Below are 25011 nucleotides of genomic sequence, written 5' to 3' on the forward strand. Positions count from 1 at the left end.
AGCCTTTTTAAAAATTGAAATGGATTTTGTCTAAATAATTTTCTATCTTTTGTACTGAGCACTGTTTCAGCATCTTTTAAACTGATTTTTGAAACTTCAGTTTCCTGGTTTTCATGTAAACTGCTTGTTTAAATAAAAAAAGAGAGAAAGAGATAGTGTACTCACTGAGCTTCCATTCAGGTTTACAACTTTTAGTTTTGATGATGCACTTCACTCTTGGTTGTAATTATAAGATGCAGCTCTGCATTTGTGCAGATTGATGGATGATTTGGGGGAAAAAATCTTTATACAACTGCTGTGCTGTTGTTAGCTTTCAGCTACTGTCACCAGATAGCTGCTATGTTCAGCTTTTTAGTGCCTACTTCCTATGACTAGATGTACTTTTTTTATGTTTTAGCCCTCAAACGTTTATTACCAGTTCTTGTTGAGTAGACATCTTGACATTTACATGGTGACATCATAGAATCCCTACAATGTTGAAACGGGCCAGTTGGCCCATTGAGTCCACACTGACTCTCCAAAGAGCATCCACCCAGACCCAACCCCCTACCTTATCCACATACCCTGCAATCCCAACAGCTAATTTACCAAGCCTTCATGTCCTTGGACGCTACAGGCAATTTAGCATGGCCAATCAACCAAACCTTTGGACTGTGGGAGAAAACCGGAGCATCTGGAGAAAACCCATGCCAACACAGGGAGAGCGTGCAAACTGCACGCAGTCTTCATTTTGACCACAGAGCCACCATCCAGCAGACTTAAAACAATCTGGGTTCTGTGCATTACGTACACAGCTGATTGAACACATTGCAGACTTTATTATGCAGTTACTGAAGGCATGGTGGACATCTTTCATATCAGAATGTTATATACCATAAAACATACCGGCCTGTCAGGTCTGCATCTATCCCATAGTACAACATTTTCCATTATAAATATGAAGATAGGAACGAATAAAAATGTTGACAGTGTGACATAGAAGGTTTGACAAAATATTATGTCAGGAAGTTTAACAGGCAAGGGATACATGTTACAGATATCTCTGCTTTTCACAACTCAGGCAGTTATGAGACTCCAAGTTGAAAGCATTGTTTGACTTCATAACCCGGGAGTAAATTGTTAGATTTTTACCTTGGTGTTAACCTGGGAGCAAGGCAACTGCCTGCTTCCATTTGACTTTTATTTAATTCAATATTGGAATAGTGGTATTATGGCTATACTATAATCTGGAGGCACAGACTAATGTTTAGTGAAATTGCAATATAATTAATACATCCAAACTTTAAATCTAGTTTCATTAATGGTAACCATGAGAATTATCATTGTTGTTAAAATTCATTGTGGTTCATAAATGTCTTTTAGGGAAGGAACTGTGCCATTCTTACCTGGTCTGACCTACATGTGACTGCGGGACCACAGCAATATAATTGAATCTAATAAGCTATTGATAATTGGGAATTGGCAATAAATACAAGAAAGTTTCTTCTCCAGAACTCGAATAGAGCATGTTCTGCACACTTAAAGAAGACTTAAAGTATGCCTATTTATTCACCTGACTAAACTGCAGCTCTTCCAACTTGACTAAAAGAACCTGTATAACTTCTGCTTCACTTCTAATGTGGTCCAACCCTATTTAGAAATGTATCTTACTTGGTTTCATACCTTTGATGAGCTGTCATTTTTCCACCAATATATTTCAACACTTATTTCTTCATTTCTCATCTGGGCTAAATCTTTAATTCCTTTCAACCACTTCCTGAAATATTGATTTAAATTCTTATTGGGAGCAGTGGCTGGACACACTGGTTATAAGTTTGCAAAATGTACTGCTATTACTTCCTTAACAAATGATTCCAACATTTTTCCAAAGATTTATGTGAGATGAATCAATGCACTTTTTGCCTTTGAGTAAGTTTGTCACATTGTAGTTTTCAAATGATCTGCTAGGAAGTAGAGGAGTAGATTTCTGGTATTTTTCCAGAAATCAACAATTTTGGAAAATTACAATCAATGCATCCATTACACCTTTAGGATCCTACGAAGCACGCTGTCTGGGCCGGGATACCTACCTGCCTTTAGCCCTAATAGTTTGTCTAATGCGACTTCTTTAGGGATGAAGATGGTACTTAATTTAGTATTAATAGAACATTTGCACTCTAAAGCCTGACGCAAAATCTGTTTATCTCTTCTTCCATTTCCTTGTTCCCCATAACTGTCTGCCCGGATTTGTTTTCTAAGGGATTGATGTTCACTTTGACCTCTGTCTTCTTTTTAATACATATAAAGAAACTGTTATTGTTAGTTTTTATATTGTTCGCAAGTTTGCCCTTGTAGTTTATTTTCTGTCTTTATATTTTTAGTTGTCTTTTGCTGGATTCTGAATTAGTTCTGGCCTTTGAGACAATCACTAACTCTTGTCTCCTTATATACTTTGCTTTTAACTTAACACATTCAACATCTTTGGTTAGGCATGGTTGGTTAATGCCTCAAACTTTCCTCCTTACTGGATGCATTTTTTTCCTGAGACTAAAAAATGACTGCTACTGCTTTACTTGCTGTCTTTCTGGCTAATCTGCCCAGTCCATTTTAGCTAATAATCCTGATATTTTTTAATTCCCTTTAAATTATTAGAAAGTTGTTTCTGACCCAAGTTTCCTCGCATTTGGAATTTAATGTTAAGTTCATTCACATTATGACCTCTACTTCCTAGCGGATCGTTTACTCATTGGTAATTTATTAAACTCATTACCAGATCTAAAATAGGCTGTATCTTGCATGGCTGCGTGACATATTGCTGGAGGAAAGTATCGCAAATACTCTATGAATTTGTTGCGCTAGCTACTCTGTTCAACTTGATTGACCCAAACCAAAAAGATGATGAAAGTCACCCATAATTAAAACTTACTTTTTTTCAACTTATTCTTTGAGACTCCCTGTTTCACGAAACTCCAATTGCACTCTAATATAACAAAGCAACACTCCAATGCAGGCAAGGGTTTCATGGTCATCATTAGACTCTTAACTCCATATGCTTTATTGCATTCAAATTCCATGGTGAGGTTCAAACTGGGGTTCCCAGACATTATTCTGTTAAAATGTTCTTTTTGTAAAATCCATTTTTATTTTTAAAGCTATTATTAATTCTGCTACTGCTCTTGTTCGTCGAGCTTTCTGCATAATAAACCTCAAATTTATGACTTAATCCATTAAATTTTGGTTGTCCCTATTTGTATTATGAACACATTATAATATTGAATGCCTCCTTTTCCATTCCAACAAGGAGTCTGTGGTCACTCGTCATAGCAAACAGAAAAGTCTGGTTTAGTAATTATGACCAGAATCAATAACGATCTGAATTCTGGGTGACATAATTGCTGTGGGTGAATTTCTGTCTTCCTCTATCAGTGTGAAATATAGCACCAGCAATTTGTACCTCAAGAGATGTGAGCAAGTTGCTGTGCTGGGAACTGATTATTGGTCTTGATTCTGGCATGTGAAAACTATTCTCTGAGGAATACTGTTCAGTGAATTGCAGATGTTTTCCAGAGATAATTCCTTAATCTTTTGAATCGTCAGTTTGATGTAAGGCCAATTATTAGTTTCCTCACTTTCATGACTTTTCTGAGAACAAAATGTTCAGACATATGTTGTTGAAAGCTTCACCTTTATTAAGTATTTGGAGATCCTTAATAGGCTTAAAAAAAACTTCATAACATCTTTCCCGACAAATTATCCTTTAGTTTTGCAGAAGTTATTTAGCTATGCAACACAAAAATACAACATGTTTGGAAAAGTATAGCAAAATAGACAATTATAAAGATCGAATAATGTGATTATTTATTATTATCTTAGAGAGTATGAAGAACAGGTAACAGACTATCTTCATATTACATAAGGAAATGTTTCTTGTCTTGGTTATTTTATCCAATTTGATTTTTTTCAGTTTTCTAATATACTATTGTTAAAGCTAAATTCTGTGTTGTTAAAACATTGAAGTTACAAAGCTTAAGCAATCATTTAATATTGGTACAGGTACATTTTTATAAAATATGTTAAAGAAGGAAGCTAATAAAACAATACTATTGTGATGTGATTGACCACTGTGATCTGTTATGGATGAAACCCCTTGCAATAGCAAGTCCTGCCTTTCAAGCTCCTTTCCAAATTTCAAGATTTTTCCATTCACAGCATTCAAATTATTATAGATGAGACCAAGGAGGAGACATTCTGTAGCCCCTGAAAACTGGTGTGGGATGCAGGATTAAATTATAGTAGCATTCAATTAATTATTAGATGTGCTATTGAGTGGTTGCATCCCTGACCAGGAACCCTAAATCCATACTTGGCTAGCACCACCTAAAGCAAGTCTGTACTATTTAAAGCAAGCCAATACACCTTAAATCAAGATCCATTTAGGCTGCAGCAGTTGCTGCAAGTAGCTGAACTGGAGGACGAATGAATATGGCATAAAATCACAGAGAACATGCTCCAAGATTCTCTTACACTGCATTAGAGGCCTTGTGGTCCTTTGTATTCAGGGGGCTCAGAAGGCTTCCAGACAAATGTAGTGAGGCAGTGGGACCAGATAATCAACACTGTTAATTCAATCAGTATTACCCTGAGGAACTAGAAGCAGTGTCTGGGTCTCATCCTCAACGGTAACTTCCCTTCTGCTGAGGTACTGTTCTAATCACTACATTGACTTCATTCAGTCTCTATAAACCACAACACATCCTAACACTAATTCCTTCACTGCACCTATTTTTGTAAATGTGTTCATGGGAGCTGGGCATCACTTGATAAGCTGGCAGGACCATCCATAATTGCCCTGGATAAGGTCATGATGTGTTGCCTTCTTTAATTACTGCAGTAATGAAGAGTAGGAACTTCCACATCACTGTTAGGAATGGACTTCCAGGATATTGGCCCAGCAGAAATTAAGGATTGGTATTATAATCTCAAATCAGGATGGTGTGTGACCTGGTGGGAACTTGCAGATAGTGTGTTCACATGCATCTGCTGCCTTTGTTCTTCTAGGTGGTAGACAGAATATTTTTGGAAAATGCTGTTTAAGGAGACTTGGCAAATTCCAGCAGTGCATCTTGTGGATGATACTGCTGCCACTGTGTGTTGGTGGTGAAGGGAGTGAAGTTTGAAGGTAGTAGATGGGGTGCCAATCAAGTATGTTGCTTTAACAATAAAATACTATGGATGCAGGAAACTTGAAATAAAAGCAGAAATAGCTGGAGACAGCAGGTCTGGCAGCATGTGTGGAGGGAGAAACAGAGTTAATGTTACAAATCAGGTATGATTATTCTTTGAAACTAATTTCTGAAGATATTGATAGTAGAGCATTCAATAATGGTAGCGCCATTCAACATCGAGAAGTGATGGCTGGATTCTCTCTTGTTGAAGATGATCATTGCCTGGCACTTGTGTAGTGCAAATGTTACTTGCCGTTGATCAGCCTTAACAAAGATATTGTCCAGGTCTTGCTGTATTTGAACATAGTCTGCGTCAGTATTTGAGGAGCTGTGAACAGTGATGAACATTGTGCAACTACTAATGACAATCCCCACTTCTGATGTTTTGGTGAAGGTCATTGATGAAGCAGCAGAAGACACTAGCCTTAAGAACTCCTTAGTGATGTCCAGAAACTAGGATGGCTGACCCCCAGCAGCCACAACCTTTCTTTGTAATAGGTAATGTTCCATCCAGTGGTTTTCTCCATGATTGCAGCTTTGCTCGGGCTCCATAATGCCATACCCAATCCAATGCTGCCTTGATGTTAAGAGCAGTCACTCTCACGTCTGGGGTTCAGCTCCTAGCTGCTTGTTTGGGCAAATATTGTAAAGAGTTCAGGAGATGAGTGGCTCTGGCAGAACCCAAGCTCAGCATCAGTGAGCAGGTTATTTCTTTGCATGTGTCATTAGACAGCGTTACCAACAACCCCTTCCATTAGATCAATGTGTGAGTATACTGATGGCCAGATTGGATATGTCCTGCTTTTTGTGCCTGGGACATACCTGGGCAGTTTTCTACAATGCTGGTTATATGCCAGTTTTGTTGGTGTACTGGAACAGCTTGGGTAGCGGCTGCTGGACCACCAGTCTTCAGCACTATTGTAGGAAGTGTAAGGGCCTTTGCAATATCCATTGTTTTCAGTGAGAGATGAGGCATGAGTGGTCCTTAACCAGAGTCGAGGGTAAGGACAATAGTGCTGGGTTGCTGGAGGTTCTGCTGCAGAGGGATCAAATGAGGACTTGATGGGGTGGCTAAGAGACAGGAGTTGATGGGCACACACACAAAACAGCTTGATGCATTGGCTGACCCCTCAGAAAGGTTATGAGCACTGTCAAGAACATGGAGGGATCTGGCAACAACAACATGCGTGCCTTTCCAATAAGGACATATGGACAAGATGAAAACACTTGTAAACCCAACCAATATGCAGGGTCTGTTGGCAAAAGGCATGCAATGTCATGAGAGCTGCAGTGGAAATTCAGACTGAAGTCCTGCAAGCTCACTTTGTTAACAGGTAAGTGTATTTTCTGCCACATAAGCTTCAGGAAGACTGGCTTGACAGTGCTCAGAGGGGCTGGCCTGGTCTCCAAGGGATCTTGCAATCTGCCCTTTGGTTGATTGCTAGGATTGCTGAAAGCTTCCCTAGGACAGTGGCTGCATGAAGTACAAATCTGTTGACATCTCTCAGAGTGAAGTATTCATCCTCATCTTATTCCCACTTTTCCAGTGGCCTTACTGTTGCCTGTCAGCCAGCCAGTGAGCACAGTCTGGTATTGGGCTATCTAGAATTGCGGCTGAGCAGGATCATTGTGACAGCTTATCTGCAGGCTGCTCCACTGACAGACAATTGCCTTCCAACTGAAATACTGCAGCCACGAAGGTAGTCTTGCCTTGACACAAGAGGACGGGCCAAGGCACATAGACAACAGGCATCTAGCATCACTATCACTACACACTTGCACTTGTTGATATCTATATCTGTATTTACAATGTAGAGAAAAAAACATTTTTTGCATGAAGATGGTTGTCTTATTTGAGTTCATTGGAACTCCAGAATACTAGCAGTTGAGTTAGATTGTTTGAGATTAATTTTTCCTCTATCAGACTGGGCTCTAACCAGACTGAACTTCAGTGTACAGGGATTTACTCAATATCAACATCACTACAATCACTGGCATTTTTGCATGCGGTGAATTCCCTTTCTGGCAAAAGCCCATATTCATTTAGAAAGGATTCAACATCCACTGCAAAGAATTCTTCACCCAGCTGCTTGGTGATGTGTATGAAGTTGCCGATCAGCTCGCCTGCCTTGTACACGAGTAACGCTGGGAGAATGTGGTCAGAGAAGCGGTCACTAGCCCCAGTCTTAGAGGCCTTTATTTTACAGAACTTGACCAAGGGATATTCCAAAGCAAGACATGTTAGGGAATTAATCATAGAATCACAGCCCTTCACTCCATCTTCATAAATGTTCACCATCACAGTTGTTTTTTTCAACTCTTTTTCAATCACTTCCAAAAACTGATCACTGTTCTCCAGGTCATAGACCATTCCAAAATGAGGCCCGAAGCTCAGCTGCTGGTGCATCTCCTGCATACACTGCTGACGGTATTTACGAAGACAGGTCTCATCTTCTTTGCCCTGGATCATTTCATATTCCTGCACACTCATCTATATTTTGTGATTGAAAGAAAAATGGTTTCACAGGTTGCAATTAAAACATTAATTTATTTTGGGAAAATCCAGCACATATCTGATTCATGTAATCTTAATTGCTTCAAGGATTCCACTCCTTCAAGAAGGGTAATCTTAACTGTTTTAGATTTGAATTGGTTCATAAAGAATAAATTGTACATTGTTATTCACTGGATCATCCCTGAGTACAATACACAAATGTAATCATTTATACAATAACATTGTACATTATTGCGGGTACCACTACATCAATCACTTAGGAAATATGCAAATTTGGCTTTTACGGTAAACATAGGCTTTATGATTTCGTGTCTGTTAATTATTGGTTAAACCTTAATGGTTATTCCCACAGTTAGTGTTGTAATTACTTTTAAATTTGATCTTTGTCTTGATGCAAATCATTGCAGTGGCATGATTATATCAGCCAATGTGAGTGGGAAATTTGGGCACTACCTTTGACATGTCAAAAAACAGGTGTGTGATGGAATATTCTCAATTCGCCTGGATACATGTAGCTCCAACGCAAGATATTCAACACTATCCAGGACAAAGTAGTCCATTTGACCATGCACCCAGCCATCATTTTAAACATTCAGTCCCTTGACTGCCAGCAGCAATATGTATCATCTGCAAGATGTATTATAGTAACTCACCAACATCAGCTTCCAAACCTGCAACCTTTACTGTCTAAAAGGACAAAGGAGCATTACCACCTTCAAGTGTCCCCCCAACCACAGTTGGGTTATTAGCAAAGTCTTGAAACTTTCCTAACAGTACTGTAGGGGTTGTGCGTTAGATAGTTTGTGGTGGTTCAAGAAAGTCGCTTGTCACTACTTTCTCAAGGGCAATGAGAGATGGACAACAAATGCTGGTCTTATAGAAGATCCAATAAAAAAATATTTTAAATATCTTTGAAAAAGCTTTTAATTTCAGAACCTTCTCAGCATTCATAAATAAGATAAATTCTTTGCCAGTGTTATCCTTCTGCTGCTGAATAAAGAGAGCAAATATAAATGAAGAAAATATGTCTCAATTTAATTGTTAAGGACATATTGATAATTTTGATTAATAACTATAGATTAGATTAGATTACTTACAGTGTGGAAACAGGCCCTTCGGCCCAACAAGTCCACACCGACCCGCCGAAGCGTAACCCACCCATACCCCTACATTTACCCCTTTACCTAACACTACGGGCAATTTAGCATGGCCAATTCGCCTGACTTGCACATCTTTGGACTGTGGGAGGAAACCGGAGCCCCCGGAGGAAACCCACGCAGACACGGGGAGAACGTGCAAACTCCACACAGTCAGTCGCCTGAGTCGGGAATTGAACCCGGGTCTCTGGCGCTGCGAGGCAGCAGTGCTAACCACTGTGCCACCGTGCCGCCCACTATAAGGTTGCTGAACTTTAAATCTGCATTATATGAAAGGATAATACACTGGGAGCTGGAATAAAAGGCTGAGAAGCTGATTTGTACAAATATTTCAACTTAGGTGATCCTTGTGAGATCAAGTTTCACAATGATGGAACTCCAATTGATAACGTTGACTATCTAGCTCAAATTTTAACATGTTATTTTTATTTTGGCAATCAAACATTGTTTTGAAGCCTGGGTTGCAGTGCACATTCTCCTGGGCATAAACGGCTTTAGTTAGAATCTAAACACTAGAGAAATATTAGACCAAAATTGATTATCAAAAATTGTGAAATAACTCACAAGCCTACTGAAACTCAGGGTAAAGTATCTGTTTTGGACGTAATTGGTAAAATAAGTGCAAAATTACCAACTATGTTGGCCTCAGTTCTAAATCTGAACTTCACTATGTTATGATCACTACTACCAAATTCTCCCTTACTCTTACCTCTACATCCAGGTTTGGTTAAATACAAAATCTTACACTGATTCTTCGATTGTTGAGTCTCTTATGTACTGAGTGAGAACAGAGCCATATTATAAAAATGGGATTCCCTTTTCATGGTTTACTGCTGCTGCTTTGTTTTTTGAGGGTCATTGAAAACTCCCTGCTTTTTACCTTTTAGATCTTTCAATATATTGCTTCTTTTCAATTCCATGCCATACTTTAATTATCTATAAATATTCCTGTTGATGGATCCCTTCCAACGCTTAAACTCAATTGACATTGGTTCTATATTTGCCTCACTGGTAGCTACACCCTTTCACCAGCTTTCAATATGTTATCTTAAATTAGTATAGTGTCTTCACTTCTCCTTCCTTGCTTTTCCAAATCCTGCAATATTTAGTTGCTAATCCTGATTTCTGTGTGGCCAAGTTTCATCTATCCCTATTATCCAATCTCTGCCTTAAGTTGGTGCCTCCACTTGACCTGTTTTCTCTTGTTTTGAATATTGTATATGCGACTGTGCCCAACAGCTGGCCTGCTCGTTTTAACTTACCTTACGACTTAACTTCTCTCTTGTGTCTTTGCCCTTACTGAGAGATCGATATGGTGATGACAGTTGTCTAAGGAGTTGTCTTTTGTTTGAAGGAGTGGTTTCATGGTCTTCACTCTCCAGCTTAAACTTCCTCCAATCATTTATTACCCCTTTTGGACCTGAAACACAATTATTGGTTATAATGCTGCTTTTTCTGTTCATCTGGGCAAAACAGATCAGCTAAGTTGTGTAGTTCCAACATAAAATATTTGAATTTCACAGTCTAGAAGCTCACCATTGTCTATGCTCCACACTTCTTCCAGCCACATCACTTCATTGTAACACATTTCACATATCCTGCCTGTACTTTCCCCTTCATACTTAACTAAATATGTGCATTAGTTTTATTTTAATCTTTGGTGCATATGTGTTCATTTTGAATGTTGATCGTGAAAATTTTTGTGCAGGAATGCACCAAAGATTGAAGCGAGCAAGCGGGAACAGATTGAGAAGAAGGGAATAGTTGAAACAAGGCTTGAATTGTAAAACCCGCTGATGCAAGGAATCTAAACTCCAGGCTGTGGGGGCCATGTGCTACTCTCTTGTCTTGGTTCAACAGTCTGCAAAGCTTCAGTGACTTTTTGAATTTTTATTATTTTTGCATGGCCAAACAATCAGAATTGCTTTCTGATTGGAGCATAAGACCTAAATATGAAGACCAAAATTTGCTTATATCATTTGTTTGAGTTAAATTTAAATTGACACCACTTTTTAACATTCCAAAATACCAAATTGAGAGGCTGGTAACAAATATTAAGCAATTTGGTTATGTGCCTTATTTTGTAAGGAGGAAAAAACACCCAAAGGGGATGAGGAGTGCCATTACTTTGGGGGAAAACAACAACTATTGGATTAATTATGGTATAAACACATGGTTAGCGATGGAATTTTGGTTATGTTTTGTATTTATAGTATTGTCAGTCCTTAAAGTTTTGATTGCATCCCAGAAAACATCAACCTTAAGTAAAGCATCATGAATCTACGTTGAAGCAAGTTATGTCCCTGCAGATATTACTTACCCAGATAAGATCATGTACAGTTGAAATACTGTACCATCCATGTGCAGCACTGTGCATTGCGAGGAGAAATAATTTGCAAAATAAATCACTGAATGTAACAGAAATAGTGCACAGTTACAGGAGCCTCCCTCCAGAAGGGTTCACGTATTATTTCTGACCCAGATAAGCGCTGAGATAATGAAATCAATTTTACTGAACCTCTGGGGAGTATCATGCACCACGTAGACTTCAAAAGCTTTTATTATTCAGCCACAGCGCTCACTCCTGAGAGGCCAAAAGTGAAATCATTTTGATTCAAGAAATTGACGCTTCTTTCATAAAGATGAGAGCCAGGGTTTCATGCAAAAAAACTCTTTGCTTTGGATACTTTACACAGTTTCTGAAAACGTTGATTCTGGGTTTTGTTTGAAAACAGTGAAATTGCATCGTGTTCAAGCACCTTTTCTGACAACAGTACTGTTAGGATGAATATTATGGTAGTTATTGAAACATGTCATGATATCATTGACATGGAATGATAGACTCAGGACATGGGGGTGACAGTGATATTAAGCAAAGATGGTGACTTTTATTTGGAAAAACAGAGCCTGAAGACCTGAAACAAAATGATGATAAAATGGTACAACATTCAGTAAGGTGACTGAAAGCTGGCATCCACTGTATCTTCACAAAAGCACCCCAAAGAACTGCAGGTACTGGAAATTGGAAATAGAAACAGAAATTGCTGGAAAAATTCAGTAGGTCTGGCAGAATCTATTGAGAGAAAGCAGAGTTACTGTACTGAGGAAGGGTCACTGGACCTGAAACATTAACTCTGCTTTCTCTCCATATTTGCTGCCAGACCTGCTGAGCTTTTCCAGTGATTTCTGTTTTTGTTCCCACTGTGTTTTAGTTTATTTCTACACTTTTTGTATTATATCCATGTAGAATGCCTGATGTATTCTTCAAAAATACAATGGAGATTATGTAAGAGTACTTGGGGAGCAATAAACTGCTGTGTTCTTTATTTATGCTCTGGGCACACAATATAATTAGTTAAGTGAAAACACATTGTGGAACATAAGAGATCCAGGACCTTACCCCTGAAGTAGCCAGAAACATGTAAGCCAAAATATTTAAAACAAAATTCTACAAAATCCTCAAAATATAACACATTCTCCCCAATTACCTCCTTCACAATTCTGCAACCAACCAAACAGAAATATGGAAGAGTAATTTTTGTCTGTGATTTGTATTTCTCTTTCTTAAGAGTACTTAGCTCCCTTTTACATAAGGATCTCTTGGACCTCAACACACGTCTTGGTCACTTTGTGGTTTGATTTATCAGTGGAGTGTGTTCTGTTCGATTACCTGTATTCATAGCTGACATTTCAATATTTGAATCAGGTTCCACATCTTCATCCCAGCTTTGTCCACGTTCCATCCTGGATGTGTATGTAATGGAAGATGCCTGTATGTGGAACAGATAACAGGAAGATAAGATGAAATCTAAAATTTGAAAACAGCAATGATAAAAGGGATTGAAACTGAACAGACTGCTGGATCTTGGCCAAGGCACCAGAATAGTCTTTTTGAGCTAGCAGTCTCTCTCTAATAGCTGGGAGCGTGTGCCAAAACTGGGAGTGCAGTCTCATAGACTAGTCAGTATGACCGTTTCACGCTCACAAAACAACCTTACAATGTCCATTATCGCCATCCCTGGCAGTGATATAGGACATCAGAGATGGCAACACAGTCATATACAGTCAGGAGGGCATCAGCCTGGGAGTCCTTAACATTGACTCCGGACTCAATAAAATCTTATGGGATCAGTTCAAACATGGGCAAGGAAACCTCCTCCTTATTACCACCTATTACCAGCCCAGGGGATGAATCAATTCTCCATGTTGAACATTACTAGAAGGAAGCACTGAGATTTGCAAGAGCACAGAATGTATGTCTAGCTCAAGAAAACAGCTGCCTGGTTGGATTTGCAGCAAGTGGTGAGAAAGCCAAGAAGGAAAAACCCATGTGATCTCATACTCAGCAGTCTATCTGCCACAGATATATTCATTTATGAAAGTTTCAATATGACAGCTGCACAGTCCTTGGAGTGACAAAGTCCTGCCTTCGAATTGAGGATGGTATTATGTGGCACCACTATGCTGCTGGATGGATGGGATTTCAAATAGATCAAGCAATTTAAGACTGGACATCCAGCAGATGCTGTGTGTCATTAGCAATGGCAGAATTGTATTCAAACACAACTTGAAAACCACATGAAATAAATCAAAGAACTGCAGATGCTGAAAATCTGAAACAAAAACTGAAATTGCAGGACTGGCATCATCTGTGGAGGAAAAGCAGTGTTAATGTTTGGAGTCCGGTGACTGTTGAAACCTCATGGCCTGGCATATCCCCCACTGTCACATTACCATCAAGACGGGGATCAACCCCTGGTAAGATTACATCCAGAGTACTGGGTAAAGTAATTGGTATCCTTACCTAAGGAAGGATAGAAATATGTTGGTAACAGTCCAGAGAATTTGACTCTATTAAATCCTGGAATGGGAAGATTTCTTTTGAGAAAGGTTTGGACTGACTGGGCTTGTATCTGCTCAGTGCTGAAAATGTGTTGCTGGAACACATCCAGTACACATTTTCAGCTCTGATCTCCAGCATCTGCAGTCCTCACTTTCTCCTTGTATCTGCTCAGGTTTATAACTGTAAAAGGGGATTTCATTACAACATATAACGTCCTGAGGGAGCTTTGAAGAATCTGGAACCAGCTTCACCATATAAAAGCAAGACATTTCCAGAGATGAGGGTTTGTTTTCTCTCACTTTCTTGTAAGTCTTTAGGACTTAATTCCTCAAAAGATAGTGGAAGCAAACTCTTGAATATTTTTAAGGCAGAAGTGGGATTGATTCTTTGTAAGTGAGAGGATGAAAGGTTATCAGGAGTAGACAAGAATGTGGAGTTCAGGTTATGGTCTGATCAGCTTAATCTTATCAAATATCAGGGAATTCTTAAAGGTTTATATGACTTATCCAGTTTCTGGTCACTGGTGACTCTTGCAATGTGGATATACTGGGTATTCAGTGATGGCAGTGCATTCGGACTTCATAGAGTGTGGGTTGAATTTTCTGTTTTTGGTCATTGTCTGGCATCTGTGTGGCACAAGTGTTATTTGCCACTAATCGGACCAAGCCTGAGTTTTGACTAAGTCTTGCTACATTTTTATGGCTAAAAGGTCTACTTCTGCCCCTATTTTGTATGTTTATATATTCACCTATAAACCTAGTTCAATGAAGAGTGCAGGAGAGCAGGCTAGGAGAAGCACTAGGCATATCGAGGAATGGAATATCAGCCTGGTGAAACTAGAACAATAGATTACCTGCTTGTGAAAAGCAGCATAAGCAGCAAGTGATAGACAGAAATAAGTGACCCCACCATAAATAGATCAGATCTTATCTCTGCCGTCTGGTCACATCAAGTTGTGTATGGTGATGAATAACTAGACAAATCAGTGGAGGAAGAGGTTCCTCAAAAATTAAATTCCCATTCTCATTGATGAGAGAACCCCTCACTTCAGCTCAAAAGGTAAGGCTGAAGCAACTACAATTTTAGTCAACCAAAAGTGCGGAGTGGCTGAACAAAGTCAGTCTCCTCCTAACATCCCAGCCATTTTAATACCAGTCTATAGACAATTCAATTCAGTCCACATGATATCAGGAAGTGGCCCAGGAACTGGGTACAGGAAAGGATATAGGCCCTGACAATAATATGGTGATAGCACTGAAGATTTGTGCTCCAGCACTAGATGAGTTCCTAGCTAAGCTGCTCCAGAACAGTTGTACCAACAGCATCTACCTGGTACATAAAATTGAAGACAAATCCAACACGGCAAATTACTGCCTCTTCAGCCTGCTCTCAAACATCAGTAAAATGATGGAAAGCGTCATCAACAGTGCTCTCCAGCTTAACAATAGCCTGCTCATCGGTGCTTAGCTGGAATGATTCCAGACCCATTCAGCTCCTGACCTTTGCTTCAAACTTGGACAGAAGAGTTGGGCACAAAGAGGGAAGTGAGTGTAACTGCACTTGACATCAGGGCAGTATTTTGAGTGTGGCATCGAGGAGCTTGGGAAACACTGGAGTCAATAGGAATTGTGAGGAAAATTCTCCATGAGTTAGAGTAATACCTAGCAGAAAGGAAAATAGTTATGGAGGTTGGAAATCAATCATCTCAGCCACAGGAATCTCTAGAATAGTGTCCTACCTCCAGTCATCTTCAACTGCTTCATCAATGACCTTCCCTCCATTGTAAGGTCAGAGTTGGGGATGTTTGCTGATGATTGCACAATGGGGTTCAACACCATTTTTGACTCCCCAGATACTGAAGAGTTGGAGGATTTGAGCTATAGAGAGAGGTTGAATAGGTTAGGGCTATTTTCCCTGGAGCATTGGAGGCTAAGGGGTGACCTTATAGAGATATATAAAATCATGAGAGGCATGGATAGGATAAATAGACAAAGTCTTTTTCCTGGGGTGGGAGAGTCCAGAACTTGAGGGCATAGGTTTAGGGTGAGAGGGGAAAGATATAAAAGAGACCTAAAGGGCAACTTTTCATGCAGAGGGTGGTATGTGTATGGAATGAGCTGCCAGAGGAAATGGTGGAAGCTAGTACAATTGCAACATTTAAAAAGCATCTGGGATGGGTCTTGGAGTGATATGGCACAGGTGCTGGCAAGTGGGACTAGATTAGGTTAGGATGTCTGGTTGTCATGGACAAAAAGGCCTCCCAATAGCCTTTTCATTTCTGTATGAACCCAGCTGATTCACAGTGTTTTACTACCCCCTGAAGAGTCTGTTTCCATGCTGTACATCTCTATGACTCTATGACTCTATGTCCATTGACCACAAGTGGTAAGTAACATTCACACCATGCGTGTCCCAGGCAATGTCCATCTCCAAAAAGAGACAATTTAACGATCGGTCCCTGATGTGCAATCACATTACCAACTCTTAATCCACTACGATCAATATCTTGAGAAGTTACCATTGTCCAGTAACTGAACTCAGCCAGCCATATAAATACCGCAAGAGCAAGTTAGGGGCTGGCAATTCTGCACCGAATGTCACAAAGCTGGTCCTTTTTCTAAAAGCTGGTCCTTCTTCTCAAGGATACTGTGTCCTTGTTTTTTTTTTCAGGGGGTAGTAAAACACTGTGAATCAGCTGGGTTCATACAGAAATGAAAAGGCTATTGGGAGGCCTTTTTGTTTATATGTAAACAGATGCGACTTTAAGCCAAAGCTTTTATGTTTTAGAAGTAACCTGTGTAAGTCAAGGGGGCATGGCCAGCTCTCTGGCTGTGCAATTCAGTTTAGAACTTGAGAGTCAGTTCAGCAGTGGGCTGTATGGGAACAGGCTGCTAGACTCTCTCTTCTTCTGCCCTTCTAACTTCGACCTGTAAGCTTTTGTTTCATTTTGCTCTTGTGTTTAAGGGGTTTGTTTATTGGGACTGTTGTGTATTTTTGGAACAGCATAATTAAGTCTAGTTTGGGATAGTCTGAGCACTGTGGGTATTCTATATTCTGTTCTTTGTGTTTCATTCTGTAATTTTGTGAATAAATTTTTGTCTGTTTTAAAATCTGGTAGTCAACCTAGCTAATTTACTCTGGGTAACTTTTGCTGTGCACTTAACAAAGCAAATTGCAAAGTTATGGTCTTAACTGCCTGCTTAAGAATGTTTTGAATGATCTGGTCTCATCTATAAGAGATTGGGGGCTCTTTGCGGGATTTAAACAGCGAGTAGTAGGCGCTAATGTCTTTGTTTTAGGTGTTGATTTGGTTGGGTAGACAAAGCTGGGGATAGCAATGGCTCTTTCAGTCACGAAGAGTTTTCTGAAGTGGAAGAGGTGAACTTAGTAGTTTTACAAAAGGTGAATAAGACCAAGCTGCAGGAATTAGCTGCCAAGCTGGGGTTAGAGCTGCCTCCTTCTGTGAGGAAAGGAGAGATAATTACAGCAGTAGCTCAGCATTTAAACTTGCTGGAAAATCCATCAGGATCTATAGAGATGGCAAGAATTCACTTGCAAATGAAGCAGCTGGAAAGGGCAGCAGAAATGAAACAATTTGAGTTATGATTAAAAGCAGAAGAGGAAACCATTCCTGATGAAGGGTTTTTGCCCAAAACGTCAATTTTCCTGCTCTTCGGATGCCGCCTGACTGGCTGTGCTTTTCCAGCACCACACTCTTGGTACTGGACAAACTCTCAGGTCCAGGAATACAATTTGTCCTTGCAAATGACGTAGCTGATTCACCAGTAGGTGTGCTGCCTACTCTAGTTGAAAAGCTAGTGGAGATGCAGTTAACTGAAGAAATGCAGGACATTTATTTAGGAATCTTCCCAGATTGTGGCTTAATGAGACCACAGAGTCACAAGTTGAAGGAGGAGCGATCAAAAGGCATAGATAAGGAAGCTGAATAAGCATTATCAGAGAACTTTTGATGAGGGACAAAACAGGCGTAAATAGGTAAACATGCAAATATCTTTAGCTCTGCTAAGCTTATTGAATTACAGCAGAAAGATGAGAACTTAAAGCAGTCATATCAAAAGGCATATACAGACAAGGAAAGGGAATATATCCTTATGTATTATTATTTAACAAATGGTGTATTAATGAGGAAATGGAGACCATCACACATTCAAGCAGATGAGAAATGGGCAGAAGTCCATCAGATTGTTTTGCCAGTGGGATATAGAATGGAGGTGCTGCGAGTGGCGCATGAGCTACCACTTGGAGGTCATTTAGGGGTGAGGAAAACACAGGCTAAAATACAAAGACGTTTTACTATCCTGGACAACACAAAGATGTAGTTGAATTTTTTTCAGATGAGTCATACATGTCAGCTAATCAGAAAACCACAGGCAGTAATAAAACCTGCACCTTTAATACCTATTCCAGCATTTGAGGAACCTTTCACAGCAGTCTTGGTTGATTGCGAAGGTCCTCTACCTCAAACAAAAAGTGGGAATAAGTAAGTTATTAATAATAATGGATGTTTCGACTCGATTTTCAGAGGCAGTACCATTATGCAATATCACAGCGGAAAAGGTTGTAGAAGAATTAGTCAAATTCTTTTACCAGATACGGACTACTGATAGAGATCCAGTCAGACCAAGGGTCAGACCTCACATCCAAACTATTCAAGGATGTTATGGATAACTTGGGGATAAAGCAATTCAAATCTACTGTGTACCATCCGGAATTGCAGGGAATACTAGAGAGATGGCATCAAACATTAGAGACCATGTTGAGGGATTACACTCAGGATTACCAAGATAATTGGGATAAGGGAGTTCCGTTTGTGCTTTTTGCAATTAGAGATGCACCAAATAAAGTGACCAAAGTCAGTCCATTTGAATTAATTTTGGGGCATGAAATCAGAGGATCGTTAAAATTGATTAAGGAGATCTTAATAAATCAGAATTCAGAGACCACCCATTTGGACTATGTGTCAACTTTTAGAGAATGACTAAATAGAGCTGGGGAATTGGCTAGACAGCATTTAGAATATTGCAGCATACCATGAAACAAGAAGCAGATAAGAAATCAAAAATTCACAATTTTTCCATTCGGGATAAGGTATTGGTGTTACTTCCAGTAATAGGTGAACCTTTAAAAGGCAAGGTTTATTGGACCTTGGTCAAATAGAAAGGAAATTGAGTGAGGTGAACACTCCAGGCGGGAAGAAACCTCACAGAGTGTGTCATGTGAATATGTTCAAAAGGTATTTTGACATGGAAGAAAAGCAAGAGGAGAAGGTGTTAATGATTACAGCACAGAAGGAAGAACTATGGAAAATAAAGAACATGAAAGCATGGGAAGGGTTAAAGCATGAAGACCACTGGCAATCTGTGGTCTGTGGAAGGCAGGATGGGATAAGAATAATGGAATGCTCTGACACCAATTAGCAGAGTAAGGTTAAGGCTGAAAGGCCACTATGGCGAGATGAGCTAACACAAGTAATAAAGCAAGTTAAGTGTTATTTTGACAGGATTGGGTCCATAAATATTTGGGACATGACATTAAAATATCTAATTAATAATTAGTAGAGTCAGCTTGAGACAGGAGACTATTGTAACAGATCAAATAGCTAAATATCTATCATGACAGGTTAGTCTGGAATAGAAGATCATTGTAGCAGAGTTAGCAATAAATATCTAACCGTGACATTAGAATAACATTACGTAGAATGTACAACTAAAGAGATAATGGAACTACATCATTGGTTTATTGTGTAGCTAGAGAGAGGTGCTTAGATTAATATAGTTGGACATACTAATAAGCTAACAGAAACATGATAAAAAAAGATATAAAAATCCTCGGACCCTGAGGTTCGGGGGCATTCAAGAATCTGCTTTCTCAGTGTCATGGCTTTTTGTTTGCAAATAAAGGACCTACTTCTTGAAGAACTCTCTGTGTTTCCTGGTGATTCTCTATATTTTCTCCACAACAGAACCAAATTCAAAGGATTCTGAATTGGACATTCCTCAAATCAAATTGGACATTGAGGAAGTTGTCAAAAATTGGAATTGATTATTGAGTTACCTTCCACAAAAAAATCAAAATGACCTGAAAGAGTTATCGCTATTACATAGGGAGATATGCAGAAATAAACTGGGAAGTACTAACCTAATTGTGCATGATATAGATACAGGAGATGCTGTTCTGATTAAGCAACATCCTTATTGGCGTAATCCTCTAAAGTTGACACAGGTTCAGAAAGAGACAGAACGCATGCTCCAAGATGGCATAATTGAAGTGAGTTGCAGTGACTGGAACTCACCTGTAGTAATGGTGCCAAAGCCAGACGGTACCCATTGGTTATGTGTGGACTTTTGCGATGTCAATGCCATTACAAAGACTGATGCATGTCTAATTCCACAGTTGGAGGACTGTGTTGAAAAGGTGGGACAAGCAACTTATATTTATAAGTTGGACTTGCTCAGAGGCTACTGGCGTTACCTCTGTCAGAGAGAGCAAAGGCAATTTCAGCTTTCATGACGCCAGATGGATTGTATCAGTTCAAAGTCATGCCATTTAGTATGAAAAACACTCCAGCCACATTTCAGACACTGACTAATAAGGTCATTGCCGGGTTACCCGACTGTATTGTTTACAGTGATGACCTGGTGATTTTTAGTCACTCATGGGAGGAACATTTACAGCATCTATCGGACTTTTCGATCAACTTCAGAAGGCAGGCTTAGTGGTAAACCTAGCTAAAAGTGAATTTGCCAAAGCCCAAGTCACCTTCCTGGGCCACTTTGTTGGACATGGACAAATGACCCCACAGGATGTGAAAATGAAAGTAATTGGGGAATTTCCCACACCGTCGATGAAAAGAGCAGTACGAAGATTTCTGAGATTTAGCGGATTTTACCAAAAGTTTGTGGTGAACTTGTTTGTGGTGAAAGGTTTGTGCAGTGTGGCTCCTCCACTCAACGAATTGTTAAAAAAGGGCAAGAAGTTTCAGTGGACAGTAGACTGTCAAAAGGCATTTAACAGCCTAAAATGAGGTTGGTGTGCCAAGCGGGCCGAGATTTCTTCAGGAATGAGGCTGGTGTGCGAAGCGGGCTAAGATTTCTTCAGGAATGAGGCTGAACATCTCAGCCCGCTTGACACACCAGCCTCATTCCTGAAGAAGGGCTTATGCCCGAAACGTTGATTCTCCTGCTCCTTGGATGTTGCCTGGCCTGCTGCGCTTTTCCAGCACCACACTTTTCAACTCATGGGTGCCAGGGTCAGGGTATTTCAGATCAAGGCTACAGGATTGTTAAGGGGGAAGGAGAGCAGTCAGAAGTCATGGTACACATCAGTACCAATGACATAGGTAGGGAAAGGGAGGAGGATCTGAAAAGAGACTATAGTGAGTTAGTTGGAAGCTAGAAGGCAGGATGAGCAGAGTCGTAATCTCAGGACTGTTACTGGTGCCACATGCTAGTGAGGCTAGGAATAGAGAGCGAGTGCAGATGAACATGTGGTTGCAGGTCTGGTGTAGGAGGGAGGGCTTCAGATATGTAGATCATTGGGATACCTTCTGGGGAAGGTGGGACCTGTACAAGAAGGATGGGTTACACCTGAACTGGAGGGGTACCAATATCCTGGGCAGGAGGCTTGCTAGAGCTCTTTGGGAGGGTTTTCTCTTTACTAGATAAGAAATGAGCTTACTTTAGGTTAAGTAGGCGAGGTTCAGACAGTGCTTTAGAAAGTTACAAGGTAGCCAGGAAGGAACTGAAGAATGGACTTAGGAGAAGGGACTATGAAAAAGCTAGAAAAGACTATGAAAAAGCTTTAGCAGTTAGGAGTAAGGAAAACCTTAAGGCATTCTGCACTTACACGAGGAACAATAAGATGGCCAGAGTGAGGGTACTGCCGATCAGGGATAGTGGATGGAACTTGCTCCTGGAGTCGCAGGAGGTAGGGGAGGTCATTAATGAATACTTTGTTTCAGTATTCACAACTAAGAGGCACCATAACATTTCTGAGGACAGCATGAAACAGACTGATATGATAGAACAGTTTGATATTAAAAAGGAGGATATGCTAAAAGTTTTGAAAAACATAAGGGTAGACAAATCCCCTGGGTCAGACAGGAAATACCCTATTTTACTACAGGAATTGAAGGAAGAGACTGCTGTGCCTTTGACATTGATCTTTGCATCCTCACTGCCTACTGGAGTAGTGCCAGATGATTGAAGGGTGGCAAGTGTTATTCTCTTGTTCAAGAAAGTGCCTAGGAATAATCCTGAGAATTACAGACCAGTCAGTCTTACGTCAGTATTGGTTAGAGTATTGGAAAGGATTCTGAGAGCAGGATTTATGATTACTTGGAAAACCATAGTTTGATTACAGATAGCCAGCATAGCTTTGTGAGGGGAAAGTCATGCCTCAGAAATCTTACCGAATTCTTTGACGATGTGACAAAACACGTTGCTTAAGGTTGAGCAATGGATGTGGTATACATGGATTTTAGCAAGGCATTTGATAAGGTTCCCCATGATAGGCTCATTCAGAAAGTAAAAAGGCATGGGATACAGGGAAATTTGGCTGTCTGGATACAGAATTGTCTGGCCCATAGAAGACAGAGGGTGGTGATAAATGGAAAGTATTCAGCCTGGAGTTCTGTGACCAGTGGTATTCCACAGGGATCAGTTCTAGGACGTCTGCTCTTTGTGATTTTTATGAATGACTAGGATGAAGAAGTGGAAGGGTGAGTTAGTAAGTTTGCTGAAGACACAAAGGTTGGTGGAGTTGTGGATAGTGTGGAGGGCTGTTGTAGGTTGCAACAGGACATTGACAGGATGCAGAGCTGGGCTGATAAGTGGCAGATGGAGTTCAGCCTGGAAATGTGTGAAGTCATTCACTTTGGAAGGTCAAATTAGAATGCATAATACAGGGCAGGATTCTTGGCAGTGTGGAGGAAACAATGGATCTTGGGGTCCATGTCCACAGATTCCTAAAAGTCGCCACCCAGGTTGATAAGGTTGTTAACAAGGCATATGGTGTGTGGCTTTCATTAGCAGGGCCATTGAATTTAAGAGCCATGTGGTTATGCTGCAGCTCTATAGAGCCCACGTTGGACCACACTTGGAATATTGTGTTCAGTTCTGGTCACCTCATTATAGGAAAGATGTGGAAGCTTTTGAGAGGTTGCAGAAGAGGATGCTGCCTGGACTGGAGGGCATGCCTTATGAAGAAAGGTTGAGAGAGCTAGGGCTTTTCTCACTGGAGCGAAGAAGGAAGAGAGGTAACTTGATAGAGGTGTACAAGATGTTGAGAGGCATAGATAGAGTGGTTAGCCAGAGACATTTTCCCTTGGTGGAAATGTCTATCACGAGGGGGCATATAATTGTTGTTTTAAGTCTGTCCAAGAGAAAGGCTGTATTAGTGAGTACAGTGAGTTCTTTCTTGATTATATGTTTTTGAAGATAAGTCTTTTGATTAAACTTAAAATATAAGCCAGAGCTCTTAATTTAACCTGGTGCAGTGTTTGTAGAGGAATAAGACGGTGTTATTTTCTGGGTCTGTAGATTGTGAAGGAGCAAAAATGGCCTTTGCAGTGATATGTACTTAGAACAAAGAACATTACAGCACAGTACAGGCCCTTCGGCCCTCGATGTTGCGCCAACCTGTCAAACTAATCTGAAGCCCATCCCACCTACACTATTCCATGTACGCCCATATGCCTGTCCAATGACGACTTAAATGCACTAAAACTTGGCGAATCTACTACCCTGGCAGGCAAAGCATTCCATACCCTTACTACTCTCTGAGTAAAGAAACTACCTCTGACGTCTGTCTTATACCTATCTCCCCTCACTTTAAAGTTGTGTCCCCTTGTGTTTGCCATTCCCATACTTGGAAAAAGGCTCTCCCTGTCCACCCTATCTAACCCTCTGATTATCTTGTATGTCTCTATTAAGTCACCTCTCAACCTTCTTCTCTCTAATGAGAACATCCTCAAGGCCCTCAGCCTTTCCTCGTAAGACATTCCTTCCATACCAGGCAACATCCTAGTAAATCTCCTCTGCACCCTTTCCAAAGCTTCCACATCCTTCTTATAATGTGGTGACCAGAACTGTACACAATACTCCAAGTGCAGCCGTACCAGAGCTTTGTACAGCTGCAGCATAACCTCCTGGTTCCGGAACTCAATCCCTCTATTAATAAAGGCCAAAACACTGTCTGCCTTCTTAACAACCCTGTCAATCTGGGTGGCAACTTTCAGGGATCTGTGTACATGGATACCAAGATCTCCCTGCTCATCTGCACTCCCAAGAATCTTACCATTTGCCCAGTACTTTGCATTCCGATTACTCCGGCCAAAATGTATCACCTCACACTTGTCCACATTAAACTCCATTTGCCACCTCTCAGCCCAGCTCTGCATCCTATCTATGTCTCTCTGCAACCTACTACATCCTTCGTCATTATCCACAACTCCACCGATCTTAGTGTCATCTGCAAATTTACTAACCCATCCTTCTAAGCCCTCATCCAGGTCATTTATAAATATGACAAACAGCAGTGGACCCAACACTGAATCTTGCGGTACGCCGCTAGTAACTTCTTGTCAGCTGTGGGAGTTTAAAGAGAGTTTAAGGGTTACTGCAGATTATATCTGCCATAAATGCTGTTGGATGCGAATCTTATCAGATTGAGTGGAGAGACAGATAGAAGCGATGAGGAATTTGAAACAGAATGCGATGAATGGCAGTTATAGGAAGGGGAAAGTCTCAGATGCAGTCACATAAATGGGTTAACTCCACGAAGGGTAAGAGAGGTCAGGCAGGAGTCTTTTGTGGATATACCCATTTCAAACAGGTATGCTGTTTTGGAAAATGTAGGGGTTGGTGGATTCTCAGGGGAACGTAGCACGAACAGCCAAGTTTCTGGTATTGAGACTGGCTCTAATGCAATGAGGGGTACGTCGGCTTCCAAGAGATCAATTGTGTTAGGGGATTCTGTAGTCAGAGGTACAGAGAGACGTTTCCGTGGCCAGCAGCGAAAAAGCAGAATGGTGTGTTGTTTCCCTGGTGCCAGGATCAAGGATGTCTCAGAGAGGATGCAGAATGTTCTCACGGGGGAGGGGGGCCAGCAAGAGGTCATTGTCCACATTGGAACCAACGACATTGGAAGGGAAAAGATTGAGATTCTGAAGGGAGATTACAGAAAATAAGGCAGAAATTTAAAACGGAGGTCCTTGAGGGTAGTAATATCTGGATTACTCCCAGTGCTATGAGCTAGTGAGGGCAGGAATAG

General features: G+C 40.4%; 1 protein-coding gene across 3 annotated transcripts in view; it reads right to left on the minus strand.

Annotated features, from left to right (window-relative positions):
* Positions 1 to 3647: 3647 nt before the first annotated feature.
* pdca (phosducin a) overlaps positions 3648 to 25011 on the minus strand; it is a 58944-nt gene continuing 37580 nt past the window's right edge. For all 3 annotated transcript variants that reach the window (XM_043699512.2, XM_087990741.1, XM_087990740.1), the window contains exons 2-4: positions 12547 to 12646; positions 10139 to 10296; positions 3648 to 7695 (exon numbers count right to left, since the gene is read on the minus strand). In XM_043699512.2, the coding sequence (XP_043555447.1) occupies positions 7168 to 7695; positions 10139 to 10296; positions 12547 to 12619 (759 nt within the window). In that variant the 5' untranslated portion in view covers positions 12620 to 12646 and the 3' untranslated portion in view covers positions 3648 to 7167. The remainder of the gene's footprint in view (positions 7696 to 10138; positions 10297 to 12546; positions 12647 to 25011) is intronic.

This window comes from Chiloscyllium plagiosum, unplaced genomic scaffold, assembly GCF_037043375.1.
Source record: "Chiloscyllium plagiosum isolate Xiang-an unplaced genomic scaffold, Cpla_swu_hap1 HiC_scaffold_9, whole genome shotgun sequence".
Taxonomy (NCBI): Eukaryota; Metazoa; Chordata; class Chondrichthyes; order Orectolobiformes; family Hemiscylliidae; genus Chiloscyllium; species Chiloscyllium plagiosum.